Raw genomic sequence first — 14,858 nt, 5'->3', positions numbered from 1 at the left:
CCTCCTCCCACAGCCGTGGCCCTGGCCCTGCTGCCTCAGGGGCTGCCCCGCTGGCCTGAACAACTAATTTCTGAGCACCTGCTGGGTTCACAGCCACAGACGCCATGGCACAAGGGAAGCCATCCAGCTTCAGTCTGGTTAATCCTGGTCCGTCCCATACCTGGCCCCAGGACACCAGCTCGGGGCTGTGGCGTCAACTACGGCCACACTCACAGGGGGAGACCCCATGCACGGGGAGGAGTCAAGGTGCCCCCACGCTGTCAGGCTTCTCTGAGGATGGCGGAGCCAGGGTCTAATGGAAGAGGAGCTGCCCAGGTTAGCCCCCCCCCAACAACCAGTGGCAGCCGGGGCTGCACCTTTGCCCCCAGTTCCACGGACTCCAGACAGGGCCGAGAGCCTCATCCCCGGGGCCTGTGCTTCCGCAACCTCACCAGGGCTGAGCCCTGGGGGGAAGGGTTGCCATGGAAACACAGCAAGGCCGCTTTGGGCCATCAAGAGGTAAGATTGGGCCCTCAAATGACACAGCTATCCCTCTGTTCCCCATCCCTGCCTGAATCAGACAAGAGCCATGCCTAAGCCCTTCCCACCTTCTCCTGGTGTGGCCTCCCCTCTCCGCCTCCTGGAAGGCACAGTCCTCCTAGACGCGGCCCCAGGCGGCCCCAGAGCACCCAAGCCTCCCTCCCTCAACCCAGAGAGCACTCGCTCCCGTGCCCGTGAGCGCCCTCCAGAGGCGGCTCCTCAGGGAAGGTGGAGGGTGCCCGGCCTGGGACGAGGCGGCAGGAGGTGACGGCAGGCCAGGACCCGCTCACACGTGTGGCCCACCAGTGGTGAGAGCGACAGCCGTCTCAGAGCACCCGGTGCTGTGATGACAACAGACAGGCTGACGCAGTGAGGGCGGGGTGATGCGGCTGAAGGGGTTAAGTGGAGGCCTTAGAGACGGAGAAGGAGCCGCACGCAACGGGAACAGCATTGCTGGCACAAGCCACGGGCAGAGGCCCGGGTCTGGTGGTGGATGGAGCACGTGCCTTCCGAGATCAGCTGGGGGCCAGCACGGCTGTGGCCTGCACGTCCACCTGCTCACCCATAAAATGGGCCCAGTTGATGGCTCCTGGCTCGTGAGCATCCCGTGGCACAGCCCAGCCGGGACTCAACCGCCCCTCCCCCCCATCCTCCCAGGGCCCCCCACACCCTGAGCACCACCGCCGGGGAGCTCGCACCCTGAGTGCAGCGGGCCTCCTGCCAGCCTGCCCCCGCCAAGTTTCTCTAAATTAAGATGCAGCCATCTCCCGCGGCGGCTTCCCCCTCGAGCGAGCGGTGCAAATGAACTCCAGACGACTGGATTAGGCTTTGAAGGTGGCGATGGGGATAATGAACACGGACGATGCGGTGTTGACACAGGCCCTGGTGAGCGACATTATTATTTAACAGCCTTGCTCTGCCTCCGCAGGGATCAAGGAGCCCAACAAGCAGTTGGTGAGCGTAAAAACGCACGACAGACCAGGCGCCAGCTCCGCGGGCAATGGGACGAGCAAGGTCAGGGCGCCCGACTGGGCGGGGCCGGCTGGCAGGGGCAGCGGGGGCCAAGCGGGCCTGGGGGGGCCAAGCAGGCCTGGGGGGGCCAGTGCCAGGCCGGAGCCCCTCCTCCCAGGAGGACGTGGCACGCGCACAGACTGGACTCGGCTCCTCATGCCACTTCCCCCTCCTGCCACACCCAGGCCCTTCCTCCTCCACCCCTGCCTCCAGCCGGGGCTGGCACCCCCTTTTCCTCCCCTGAGTCCCCACCACATCTGCGCCTGTCCCCTCCCGGGCCTCACCATGCTGGGCCCAGGCTGACAGCCCTGGGTGTCTCTCCAGACAGGACCCTGACCCCCCACCACAGCACCTTACACTCGGGACCCTGGGAACAGGAACCGCCCAGCAGCCCGTCCTCCTCCCACGGCACCACGACATGTGCCCTGTGCCCGCAGTGACCAAGACACAAAGGCTGTGCAGGTGGGAAAACCAGGCTGGTAAACAAACGGGGGCTCCCCAGAACAGAAGACGGAGCCTGGGCCTCCTGCCTGCCGGGCCAGCGGGCACTGAGCTCGCCACTCGGGCTGCCTGCACTCAAATCCCAGCTCTGCCTCTCCCTGGCTGTGTGATCTCGGTGGGGACTTACCCTCTCTGTGCCTGTTTCCTCCCCCTCTCCTCCTCTTGCAGGGTGCCTTGGGAGAAAAACACGTTCACCCAGGCCTCCCTCCGTGAAGCACTGGGTACAGGCAGGCTATTATGACCTCCCAGGGAGGGAGGGGTTGGAAGAGGCCCCTTGGAACGGGCACAACGCCTGGATCAACCCGGAGGTCTTCACTGTGGGACCTGGGCACACTGGCCACAGCCTCAGCTGACGGCACGCGCGCGGGCCTCCAGGCCCAGAGCAGGGACCAGCTCTAGGTCTCCCAAAGCCCCCCAGGGCGCTGTCCAAGCTAGGGGAGGCCCTGTTCCGCGTGGCTGTTCATGGTGGGCATCACAGCCAAGGCCCAGCCCTCCCTGCAGGTGCAGAGCCCAGGCGCGCACACGGCTCGGTGACCTGGAGCGAGTGAGTGACGGCAGCCCCGTGGCCGGCCGGCTCCTCCAGACCCCGCAGTGAGTGGCGGGCCCGGAGCGGGCTGGGCGGTCATTGGCGGCCAGACGGAGCCACTTCCAGCGCGGCTCCATTAAACACGCACGGCGCTCAGCTCCTTAGGAAGGGGAGCCTGCTGCTCACAGAAACTTCTCAACCTCTCTGGCTGCGGCCTGGGGCGCGGGGTCCCTGGCCACCGCCTCCCCCTCCCCCGCACGTCCGCAGAGCAGGTGAAAGGCCATATTGACCCTCCCTCAAGAGCTGGTCCGGAACTAATATTCAATCCTAGGAGCTGGAGCCCGGTGGCCGCTGGGGCTGCATGGGCGTGGCTGGTGAGGGGCAACCGCGAGGGAGGGCCAGGCAGGGGCACCAGGGCCCTGTGCGTCCCTCTGCCCGCCTGTGTGCCCCGCACCCCGGAGCCTTTCTTCCAGGGAACCGGGCAGGGGCTGCGAGGCGGGAGTGATGCCCCCCGCCCCCCACCTGAGTTTCCGGAGGTGGGCTCCCGGGAGGCAGTCCTTTTCCGGAACATCCCTCTCGCGCCCCACCCCCGGGGACTCTCCAGGTACTCATAGCATCCGATCCTCAGGTGAAGGGACAGAGGCCCAGCAGGGCTCAGTGACCTGTCCCAGGTTGCACCGAGGGGCGGGGCAGAGCTTCGGTCACGGGAGGTGGGCGTGGCCAGGGTAAGGGTGGGGGCGCGGCTGCCTTTGCCTTCCCTACTGCTCACTCTCCCCAAGCGTCGGCAGCCTCTGCCGGCGGGTTCCCGGCCTGCGGACCCCTCCCCTGAAGCCCCTTCCCTGGAGTCCGCCCTCCAGGGCACCCCTGCCTCCCTTGTCTCCCAGCTGCCCCCCCCCCATGCGCAGCCTGAGGACATCCGGACTCCCCTTCCCATCTGCTCTGTTCCCCTTCCGCCTGTCCACCTCCCCCACGGGCGCAGAGGCTGGGGGCTCCCAAGGGCAGGGCAGGGCCGGGTCTCCCGTCCCCCACCACGGACGCCCTGTCCTATGACTGCAGACTGAACGCCTCTGCTCCCCCCCGCTGAGACGCCCTTGGGGAGGGGACCGCGGGGGTCAACCGAGCATCACCCTTCTGGTCAAATGACCTGAGACCCAGGCAGGTTGTGTCCCTGAGGCACCTGGGAAAGTGGCTCAGCCTCCCCCGCCCCACAACCTCAGAGGCTGAGGTGAGGCCCTGGGAGGCAAATGACAGGGCAGGGCTGGGGGTTTCCGGGAAGCCCCCCAAAGTGAACCAGGGCTACCCCTCCCAGGAGAAACGGGACTCAAACATTGAGACCCTGGGGTGACTCCCTGGCCCCTCCCCACAGCCCACCCCAACCAGCCTGGCCCAGCGGCACGAGGAGGTCACAGGTCTCCGGGAAGGCTCAGTCAGCCCCTGGAGGGGCAGCTCCAAGGGACCAGCCTGCAGGACACCACGGGGCCCGGCCCTCTTCTCCCCAGAGGACAATCCTAGCTCAAACCGCAGCGCTGCCTCCCACCCCTGCTGGGAGGGGCTTCGGCAACCCCCTCCCCACTGAGCAGACACCTCGTCTCGCTCCGGGGCAGCCACATCCCGGGCCTACCCGACTGGTCCACGACACCCAGATGTGGGTGAAGGGGACGCTGGGTGTGTCTGGACGAGACTGGCGGACTGGGGACAGCAGAGGGCCCTCGCCGTGTGCGTGGCCTCATGCAAGCCGCTGAGGGCCTTCACAGAGCAGAGCGGCGGGAAGGGTGCACCTGTTCTCTCGCCTGCCTTCCTTGGGGCTGGGACGTGAGCGCTCTCCCCCGCCCAGGAACTGGACTGGGTCACGGGCTCTCGGGCTCTCTGGCTGCCTGCTTTCCCACTGGGCGCCTGGGGTTCTCGAGCTCCGTCCTCAGAAGGGATCACACTGTCAGGTCCCCTCCCTAACCCCAACAGTGGATTCTTCAGCTGGTGTGGGGGCTCAGCCTGGGGCATTCCACCCGGGAGAGTCCTCACCTGAGCTGGGAGGTGTGGGAGGCCGGTGGACTCAGGCACTTGCAACTTAGGATGGCTCCCATCGCAAGCCAAGAGCACCTGCGCACCCCTCGGCAAGCGTGCGTGCGCACACACTGGGTCCCGTCTCTGCAGAACCGACTGACATGGCGGCGGGGTCCCTTCTTCCCTCGCGGGCAGCCTGGCAGCCGGGGAGCTGAACCGCACACAGGGCAGGGCACGGCTCCAAAGACGGCGCCTCCGTGCTCCGGCCAAACCAGGACAGCAAGCTGGCAGATGGACAGCTGCAGCCCCCGGCCCGCCGCAGCTGCCTGTGCCTCGGTTTCTCCACTTGTCAGGGGAAGACGGTGTCCTGGGGCCCCAGCCCTGAGCAGCTGTGCCCCGACGATCGCAGGACTGCCCCGCTGCTCCCGCTGGGCTCGTGTGCAGCTGCTTCATAGCCTCGTGGGCCAGGGCCAACAGGAAGCACTCCTGGGGAGCCAGCCGGTGCCGACCCACGGCTACGCGCCGACCCATGGCCACGCACCAACCCACGGCCACGTGCCGGGCTGCGCTCTGCACCTCCAAATGCATGACCCAGACACAGTGGTGACGGCAAAGGCCAGCGCACTGAGGCCCAGAGCCATGCCCAAGTCTCCCGAGAGGTGGCACCGGGGGAGGGGCTGTGGGCGGGCGGGGGACAGAGAGGCGGGTGAGTGGTGCCGTCAGCCAGGGGCACTCAGGCCCAGGCAGGGAGCAGCCTGTAGCGCCAGGCCCTCGTCCCAGGGCCGAGGCACGGGCAGTGCTCGCGAGGGGCAACGCAGGGCCCCGGCGGCCTCCACCTCCGTGCATCTGAAAGAACCCAGCCTCCAAGACGCCGCGTCCACACGGGCCGCTCCCGCAGAGCAGCGGAACCGCGTGCCTCCAAGTCTAGGGTGCCAGTCCCGGGACAGAGACCCCAGCCCGCGTGGTCAGGACCCGCCCCCTCCCAGCAGTACGGTAGGTCAGAGGTCAGAGCCCGGCAGGGAGCTGGGCCCCCTCGGCTTCCCCGCTGTCTGGCTCCAAGGTCCCCTCAGAACCCCCGATGGGAGGAGGAGGCGATGCGGTCCCGGCGCAGGCCCGCGGGCCAGCAGGCTGGGCTCCTGATAAAACCACGTCCCGGTGTGGCCCCCAGCACTGAGTCATGGCAACGCAGACAGCCCATAAGCACCCGGCGTGGGGCGCACGGGCCCCCGAGACACAGCCGGGAGCCCAGGCTGAGGGCCCGCGGATGGGGTCAGTACCTGGGTCTGCAGGCTGCTAGCGTCCAGGACGGTGACCCGGGCCCCACAGCTGGCCCACACGGCGTCCCCCAGGCTCAGCAGGGTGCGGATGGGCCCAGGGCCCACGGTCAGGCACGTGGGAGGGCTCTCCAGGTCCCACAGGGCGCCTCCTGCAGGCAGAGGATGGAGGCAGGTTAGCAGGGGTCCTGCTGGGCTCCACACACCCCTTCCACGTGGTGGCCGCTCCCCTCCGCCCCCAGCACCCGGCCACACTCGCCAACTCCTCCCTCCCCTCCCCTCCCGTTCGCTCAGCTCTGTCCACACCTACTGCGGCCCAGGGAAACAGAGACAAAGCAGACACAGGCCCGCCTTCAAGGAAATTCCACTGGCAAAACAACCCACGGGCTCATCGAGCGACCGCACAAGGCGGCCGGCACAAGCGGGCATGCGCACAGGGGATCTTGAGATCTGCTGACACGGGAGGAGCCAATGCTGCACGGGGGGAAGTCCAGGGGGGCTTCTCAGGAGAGGCGACACCCACACCGGGCCCTGCCAAGGAGGCAGCGTGACATGGCAGGGAGTGCCCTGGAGGCAGAGTCGAGAAACGTGGGCTCTGGCCCTGGTTCTGCCGCCAACCCACCAAGGACCCTGAGAGCGTCCGTCCCCTTCTCAAGGCCTCAGTTTCCCCAGCTGCAAAGTGGGAGGCGCAAAGCCAACAAGACTGCCTGGGGGGGGGGGGGGGCGGCGACACTGCCGCTCTCCAGACTGAATCTTGACCTTGAACGACCTTCCTGCGGCTCCAGGCACTTCTGTCTGTGCTAAGCTCTCACCCCCCTGAGGCTGTGACATCACACAGAAGGACCAGGCCCACCTGACACCCACCCTCCAGGCACCCAGTGTGTGTTCAGTCGTGGGGTGGGGGCTGGGGAGGAAGCTGGGGCCTGGGCTGGGGCAGCCCACGGAGGGCCAGGCCACAGGGCCTGGGGTGTGGCGGCAGAGCCCCAGAGGGAGTGGTGGAGCCAGGGCGGGGGGACAGCTGTCACCAAAGCTGGAGAGGCCACCAGGGCAGATGGCGGAAGCTGCTGCTGCCTGACCTGGGTGTGGTGGGGAGCTGGGCCAGACGTGAGCCCCCCGCCTTGTCGCCGAGAGGCCGGGGCCCAGTTTTCCTCTCCTTGTGCCCTGCCCCCCCTGCACACACCAGGTCCCCTGGTGCCCTGTTTTGTTTTTGTTTTTGTTTTTTTGACAGGCAGAGTGGACAGTGAGAGAGAGAGAGACAGAAAGGTCTTCCTTTGCCGTTGGTTCACCCTCCAATGGCCACTGCGGCCAACGCACTATGCTGATCTGAAGCCAGGAGCCAGGTGCTTCTCCTGGTCTCCCATGCGGGTGTGGGGCCCAAAGGCCTGGGCCATCCTCCACTGCCCTCCTGGGCCACAACAGAGAGCTGGCCTGGAAGAGGGGCAACCGGGACAGAATCTGGCGCCCCAACCGGGACTAGAACCCAGGGTGCCAGCGCCGCAAGGCAGAGGATTAGCCTATTGAGCTGCGGCGCCAGCGATGCCCTGTTTAAAGTAGGCAGGCTCCCAGCTCAGCCAAGACCGGACAGCTGAGGGTCCACGCCCACCACGGGGACCCCTGGCCGTGGGAAGCAGGCTGGCCCAGGGCAGCCCTGCAGTCCTTGGTTGCATGACCATGGCCAGGGGACTCTCACCTCGCTGAACCTCAGCTTGCTGGTCTGTAAAATGGGCGTGATAAGCCACCTCCAGCTCTGGGAGGCCGCAGGGCGTCCATTAAGTCCCGCAGAATGTCCAGCCTGGGGCTGAGCCCGCAGGCGGGAGCCGCGACAGCTGTGGCCACGTGCCGCCCACGCCCTGCACCAGGGACCGGCTTTTGAGAATTTTTTCCTTAAGGTGCTGTCAGCGACACTGTTTTTGCTGCTTTATGTTTTTAAAAGATCTATTTATTTGAAAGGCAGAGTTACAGAGAGAAGGTGGGGAGAGAGAGAGAGAGAGAGAGTCTTCCATCTGCTGGGTCACTCCCCAAATGGTGAGCTGGGCCAGGACAAAGCCAGGATCCTGGAACTCCATCCCTGCCCTCCCACGTGGGTGCAGGGCCCCAGCACTTGGGCCATCTTCTGCCAGGCGCACTCGCAGGGAGCTGGATTGGAAGTGGAGCAGCCGGGACTCGAACCGGTGCCCATATGGGGTGCCAGCGCCACAGGCAGTGGCTTTACTGGCTACGCCACAGCACCGGCCCCGCTCCTGTTTTATGACCCAGGTCGCGGAGACCCGGGGAGTTTCCGAGACCATCCTGAGTCACTGAGCTCTCGAGGGGTCCGTGAGCGCTGGGTCCTCACCGGCTGCTGTCACTGGTGTCCAACCGCACAGAGGCGGCAGCTGGGAGCTCAGAACCTGCATGGGGCCACGCGAAGGGCGCCAGGCCGGGCAGGACTGGAACGCCTCCCTGGAGACTGGTGCTCGCCTCCTCGCCCCTGCTGCCTCGGCAGGTTCCTGAGGGCTCTGTAGCCAGGACTGGCTTCCAGGAGCACAGGGACCCTACCAGGACCCTACCAGGACCCAACAGCCGCAGAAACGCTGGCCTCCGAGTGCCCCCCAGTGGCCGGAGGTGAGCAGTGTTCGTGGCCAGAAGCTGGAGCTGGGTCTGGGAGTCTTCCCAGGGAAGAGGCAGACAGGGAGGTGGGGAGATGGGGTCACAGAGGATCCCACGGACGGCAACCCCTCCACTGCCGCGAGCTGGGAGTCTCCGGAATCCCCCACCAAGGCCTGAGGCCGGGACAGAAGATGAACCAGGAGAAACCTGAACGACGCCGGTGCCGTGAGAGCCGCGGGACTCGGGGCAGGTGGCCTTGATGAGGTCGGGGCCCTGGCCGAGAGGCTTCCCCTGCGGCCGGTGTCACGGCGCAGTGGGCTAAGCAGCCACCTGCAGCGCCGGCATCCCACGTGGAGCACCAGCGGCAGCCCAGCGACTCCACTTCTGAGCCAGCTCTCTGCTGTGGCCTGGGAGAGCAGTGGACAATGGCCCAAGTACTTGGCCCCTGCCACCCGTGTGCGAGACCCGAATGGAGCTCCTGGCTCCTGGCTTCGGCCTGCTACAGCCCTGATGGTGGCGGCCATTTGGGAAGTGAACCAGCAGCTGGAAGATTTCTGTCCGTGTCTGTCCGTGTCTGTCTCTCTCTCTGTTGCTCTTTCAAATACATAAATCAGTATTTAAGGGGGGGGGTGAGGAAGAGGCTGCCTCTTGCTGGCCCTGGGTTTCCCCATGAGCACCGTGCAGGAGCAGACGTCTGTCCATGGTTCCTGCAGGCCCTCCGCGCTGCGCCGTGGCTCCGAGACCAGAAACGCAGCCACTGTGCGTCCTGCTGGGGGCTGGGGCCTCCCTGCCCAAGTCCACCCCCCTCCTCCAGGAGCTATGGTGGGCATGCACGTGCCAGGACACAGCTCACACACACAGCCCCGCCCCCATGTGACAGCCTGCTCAGGAGGCCACCACGGGTCCCCCTCTCGGGAGGCCAGCGGCCTGCTCCCCCCCGGATACTCCACATAGGCCAGTGGCCCACTCCTCCTGGTCCCCCTGGAGGCCGACACAGAGGGAAAGTCGTCACCGAGGCGGGTAATGAGAGGAAGCAGTCACGGTGGCACCCCAGGATCAGCACACACAACCTCCACAAAACTCTAGACATGCCCATTTCCCAGGTGAGCAAATGGAGGCTCAGAGGCCCATGGAGCCGTCCCACAACAGGGCCTCGGTCCCAGCCCATCCCCTCGTCCCTGATGCCGTCTGCCTCCTCAACAGGGTGACCCTGACCCACATCCTGCCCCCACCCAGGCCCTGGCAACGCAGCAGAGGGGGCGGGGGCAGGGGCAGGGGCGGGGACAGGCCAGCACCCAGGTGGGGCCGCCTGGCTCAGGCGTATTTGCTGAGTGAGTGAATGAATGGATGCAAATAAGCAGAGGCTCCCGCAGGCAGCAGACGGACGCCCTCGGCCGCGTGGCCCTGGCCGCAGCTTCCCTGTGTCGGCTGCAGGCTGGACTCGACCCCTCGGGCTCTGCAGTCCCAGGCTCCCCGGGGCCGATCAATGTGGGGACCACAGGCCGACCATCGGGTGTTCTGCACGCAGGTTCTCAGGGCAGAGCCAGCTCCCCAGGTCGGCTCCAGTTCTGCTTACCACGTCGGGCCAGGAGCCCAGCGCGGGCCAGGAAGGCGGGTCTTACCTGGGCATGGCCCCCCGCCAAACCCTGCAAAACCCTTGCAGCCCCCGCACTCAGGCCAGCAGGGGGCACCAGAGCCTGGAGGCGGACCAGGGTCTGTGCGGAGCAGTGGGGTGGGGCGCGGACCCAGGAGGTGTCTGAAACCTCGGCGAATCCGGGACGGCAACACTGATGCCAGCCCCCGGCGGAAGCAGCCACACAGGGCCAGGGTGAAGGGTGACCAGGAGAACCCTCCCCCTCCCCCGCCCCGATCCTGTGTGATCCTGTGTGGCCTCTGAAGGACACCATGGGGAGAGGGGAAGGGGCCCCCGGTGGGAGGCCACAGCCAATGGGACAGCCAGGGAGTGGCTCCGGCCCCAGACCTGGTCGGGGTGCTCCGTGCCCCTCTCTGGGGTCCTCACTGCCTCAACCACTCTCCTGCCCCCCCCGCACCTGCTGTCCCTTCTCCCAAGCAGCTCCTCACGTGTCTGGGCCCTGCTCCCTCCAGTCTGAGCTCCACGATCTCCCTGCTGGGGAGGCCTTCGCCAGCCCCCCCAGGCTCCCACGGGCACCCAGGCCTCTGCCCAGGCCCCCACGTGGCAGAGAACCTGAGGCTCCTTCTATTGTCCCCCGGGGGCAGGAGCCATGTTTTGTGCACCACCGTATGCACGGCGCATAGTAGTTTTGCACACCACTGTATGGACAGCGCACAGTGGGTGCTCAGTGCATGCTAGGGGACAGGTGTTTGAAGGCCTCCCTAGGCCGGGGGGACGTCTCGCCCTCCCCTCCAAGCCTGATCGCTCCAGCTCTGCTGGGATAAGACGAGGCCCCTCCCAGCCAGATGACGAGGGTGGGGGGCTCAGGGGTCCCCAGGGGCTCTCGGGTCCTGACACCCCTTGCTGGGTGGAACTGTGTCCCCAGACCCACACGCTGGGTCCGAACCCCCCGCCTCAGACTTGGCTGCCCTGGAAACCGGCCACTGTGGGTGTCATTAGTGAGGATGACGTCACCCTGGCGACCCCAGGCCCGAGTGACCGATGCCCTTCAGGTCGGGAAGTGGGGCCCCAAACAGCACAGAGGACAGCTGGGGACGATGGGAGACACTATCAGGAGCCCAGCGGTCACTTCCCAACCCAGAGCCCAAGCCAATGAGCGGGAACCAGGAGCAAGGGCCACAGGCAACCTGGCCGGGGCTGCGGGGGCCTGGGGTGTTGGGGGCGGGGGGCCTGGGGTGCTGGGGGCAGGGGCCTGGGGTGCTGGGGGTGGGGGCCTGGGGTACTGGGGGGCGGGGGCCTGGGGTGCTGGGGGGTGGGGGGCCTGCGGTGCTGGGGGGCGGGGGGCCTGGGGTGCTGGGGGCGGGGGCCTGGGGTACTGGGGGGCGGGGGCCTGGGGTGCTGGGGGGTGGGGGGCCTGTGGTGCTGGGGGGCGGGGGGCCTGGGGTGCTGGGGGCAGGGGCCTGGGGTGCTGGGGGCGGGGGCCTGGGGTGCTGGGGGGTGGGGGGCCTGTGGTGCTGGGGGGCGGGGGGCCTGGGGTGCTGGGGGCAGGGGCCTGGGGTGCTGGGGGCGGGGGCCTGGGGTGCTGGGGGGTGGGGGGCCTGGGGTGCTGGGGGCGGGGGCCTGGGGTGCTGGGGGGTGGGGGGCCTGTGGTGCTGGGCTGGGGGCCTGGGGTGCTGGGGGGCGGGGGCCTGGCGTGCTGGGGGGCGGGAGCCTGGGGTACTGGGGGCGGGGGCCTGGGGTGCTGGGGGGTGGGGGGCCTGGGGTGCTGGGGGCGGGGGCCTGGGGTGCTGGGGGGTGGGGGGCCTGCGGTGCTGGGCTGGGGGCCTGGGGTGCTGGGGGGCGGGGGCCTGGCGTGCTGGGGGGCGGGAGCCTGGGGTACTGGGGGCGGGGGCCTGGGGTGCTGGGCTGGGGGCCTGGGGTACTGGGGGCGGGGGCCTGAAGCAGCCCCCGCCTCCGGCTCCCCACACCTGAGCCCGGGTTACATCCACTCGCACGTTCCGTCTGACGGAGAGAGCGGTTTTTTCCCTCCTTCTTCCCCCTTTAATTAAAAACTATAAATGCCTTATCAAGAGCTAATTAAAAATACCAACACAGTGCCGAGTGGCAAAAAAAAAAAAAAAAAAAAAAAGGCTCAGCACAAACATCTGTTTAAACCCCGCAACGCGCTTGCCGGGCAGGCAGGAGCCGCGCCCACCAGCTTGACCGACAGGCCCCGCTGTCCCCTGGTGGCCACACGGGCAGCTCAGGCCTCCTCCCCTGCTGGAGGCTGCGCGCGCCACGAGGGCACCAGGACCACGGCACTCACGTGGCTGTGCGCGCGCCACGCCCCACCCCGGGTCTCAGCCTCAGGCCCACAAAGCGGCCTCAAAGGCCGTGGCGAGAGTGAAGACGACGCGGGCTCCTTCGGCTCAGGAAAGGGACAGGGCGTGGCTGCAGGTGTCCACTGGGGACACACGATGCCCAGCCTGTGCTCGCCTCCAGGAGGCTGCTGAGGCCCTGGGGCCCCGAGGGGCGGGTGCTGCTATCACGCCCATTTTACAGAAGGGAAGCCCGAGGCTCACAGACAAGAAGCTCTCACTAAGGGACACTAAGAGGTTCCAGACAGGTCCTGCCCCTGGGGCAGGATGGGAAGGGACAGCCCCCCCCAGCCCCGCCCCGCAGTCTCCTGGCCAGCGGCTTCCGTGCCCAAGACTCAGCCGGGACTGCTGTGCGGGTTTGCACAGAGACACCCTCCCCCGCACCTGTGCCCGCCCCCGCCCCGCCTCACCGCTGCTCCGAGGGTAGGCGGCCAGGGTCCCGTCCTGCAGGCCAGCGAGCAGGTGGCAGGGGCTGTGGCGCAGGCAGAGCACAGGCTGCAGGCCAGGGCTCTTGCAGGTCGCCAGGCACTGGGTGCCGGTGTCCACGCTGCCGTAGAGCAGGATGCTGTGGGCAGAGGCCAAGGCCACGGTGACTCCCGGAGCGCCCCCGCCGCCCCGCGCCCCTGCCGCCCAGCTGGGTGGCCCGGCCACGGCGCCACCTCACAAGAGCTCACTTTTCCGTAGATGGCACCCACCCCGGGCTCCTGTCGCGAGGACGACTCGGGCACCCCAGGAGCAGCACCAAAAGGTGCCCAGGTTGCTGTTTGCCGAGCCGCACAGACTCGAGTTCAAATCTCGCTGCTGACTGGCCCCAGGCTGCTGGGCCTCAGCTCTCGCCACGCAGTGGGGCTGCAGTGCCCGCCCAGGGCCACCAAAGGAACACAAGGACAGGGCCCAGCACGCAGACGCACACGGACCACGTGCTGCCACGCCCACGGGCCACGTGCTGCCACGCCCACGGGCCACTCCAGAGGCAGAAGGCAGGGCCGTGGCGGGAGGGGAAGGCAGTGACCACGCAATGGCTATGCGGCTTTTCTGGGGGGTAACGAGAATGTTCTGGAACCAGACAGTGGGCACTGGAAGCTACGGGATTGCACACTTTAAATGGCTGACATGGTGACTTCCGTGTTACAAGAATTTTATCTGGGCGTCAAAATAAACGGTGCTCACCAGGCCCCCAAGGGCCCGGGCCGCGGCTGGGCACCCGGCTACAGGCCCGGCCCACAGGTCACAGCGCTCAGGGCGGCTCCTGCTGGTTCTGCGTGCAACGGGGCCTTCGCTCCTCCCTGGTCTCTTAGAAGGGGACAGCGGAGCAGGGCAGAAGCTGCCACCCAGGCACAGGACGCAGCGCCCAGTAGGTGCTCAGGAACCCGTTGTCTCCCTGCCCCACCTTCCCTGCCCAGGACAGGGCGCAGAGCGCACCAGACCCGGCAGTGCCAGGCTGCGGACTCGCCGGGGCGGGGACTGGCGCAGGGTCTTCACGAGGTCTCCGCGGGCCCGGGAGCTGCGGCCCTGGCGCATACTACATGAGAGGACCCCTCTGCCGGCAGGAACCTCCTGGGCAGGGAAGGCCCTGGGACCCTGCCCCCAGCCAGCAGGGATCTGGGGCCGATGGCAGCTCAGTGGACTGGACTCTCGCAACAGGTGAGACACTGAGGCTCGAGAGCTAAATGGTGGCCCGAGGACACGCAGCGAGGACGTGGGGGAGCCAAGATTGAGCCCAGATTAGGCTGACACCAAGGCCAGCACCTCACTCACAGAGCTGCCACCGGGCGGGGCCCGAGGCTATGGCTCCCACACTGGGGGTCTCTGGTCCCCACCTTCCCCAAGGGATGGCCCCAACCCCCAGCTCTGCCCCGCACAGCGCCCCTCCCCCACCCCAGGCCCGCACCTGCCGTCCTGCAGCCCGAGGCAGATGGTGGGACGCACTGCAGCCGAGGGGTCGGCCGCCGGCGCCCCCTCATCCCCGCTCTCCTCCTCCTCCTCCGGCTCGGGAATGTACTCCATGCAGAGCACGGGCGCCGCCAGCGGGAAGGACTTGACGGTGCGCGGCGAGGGCCGGTTCAGGGAGAAGATCTCCACCTGCCCGCCGGCGCCCTCCTGCCCTCCTCCGACCTGGGGACAGGGACAGAGGCGGTCAGGGGGAGCCCAGCCCGCCCTCCCACTGGCCAGTGGGGCTGGACACGAGGGGCCTCCCTTCTCCTGCCCGCCCCAGCCGATGTACAGGGAGCGCCCCGTCCCTGTAAACACCCTGCTCCGTCTCCACCACTCCTCCCCGTGCCTAGCACGTGGGGCCACTCCACACGTGACGGAGGGAGGGGCAGACGGGAGGAGGGCGGGTGATGAAGGAGCAGGCGCAGCACGGGCCAGGTCGGGGGGACGAGTCACTCGCAGAGGGACGGTGGGGCCGAGCTCTGAGGGGAAGGTTAGAGTTCCCCTGCCCACTGGAGACGGCGATGAGCAGGACAGTCCGGGGACAGCCGAGG

The 14,858-nt window shown here is 67.6% G+C and overlaps 1 protein-coding gene across 1 annotated transcript in view; it reads right to left on the bottom strand.

The window, feature by feature from the left end:
- Positions 1-14,858, bottom strand: part of LOC133754916 (rho guanine nucleotide exchange factor 10-like protein) — a 78,226-nt gene that overhangs the window by 14,896 nt on the left and 48,472 nt on the right. The window contains 3 exon segments of the mRNA XM_062185257.1: positions 5,836-5,984; positions 12,783-12,937; positions 14,264-14,487. Of these exon segments, the coding sequence (XP_062041241.1) occupies positions 5,836-5,984; positions 12,783-12,937; positions 14,264-14,487 (528 nt within the window).

This window comes from Lepus europaeus, unplaced genomic scaffold (assembly GCF_033115175.1).
Source record: "Lepus europaeus isolate LE1 unplaced genomic scaffold, mLepTim1.pri SCAFFOLD_311, whole genome shotgun sequence".
In the NCBI taxonomy this organism is placed as follows: Eukaryota; Metazoa; Chordata; class Mammalia; order Lagomorpha; family Leporidae; genus Lepus; species Lepus europaeus.
This window is presented reverse-complemented; position numbering and strand designations above follow the sequence as displayed.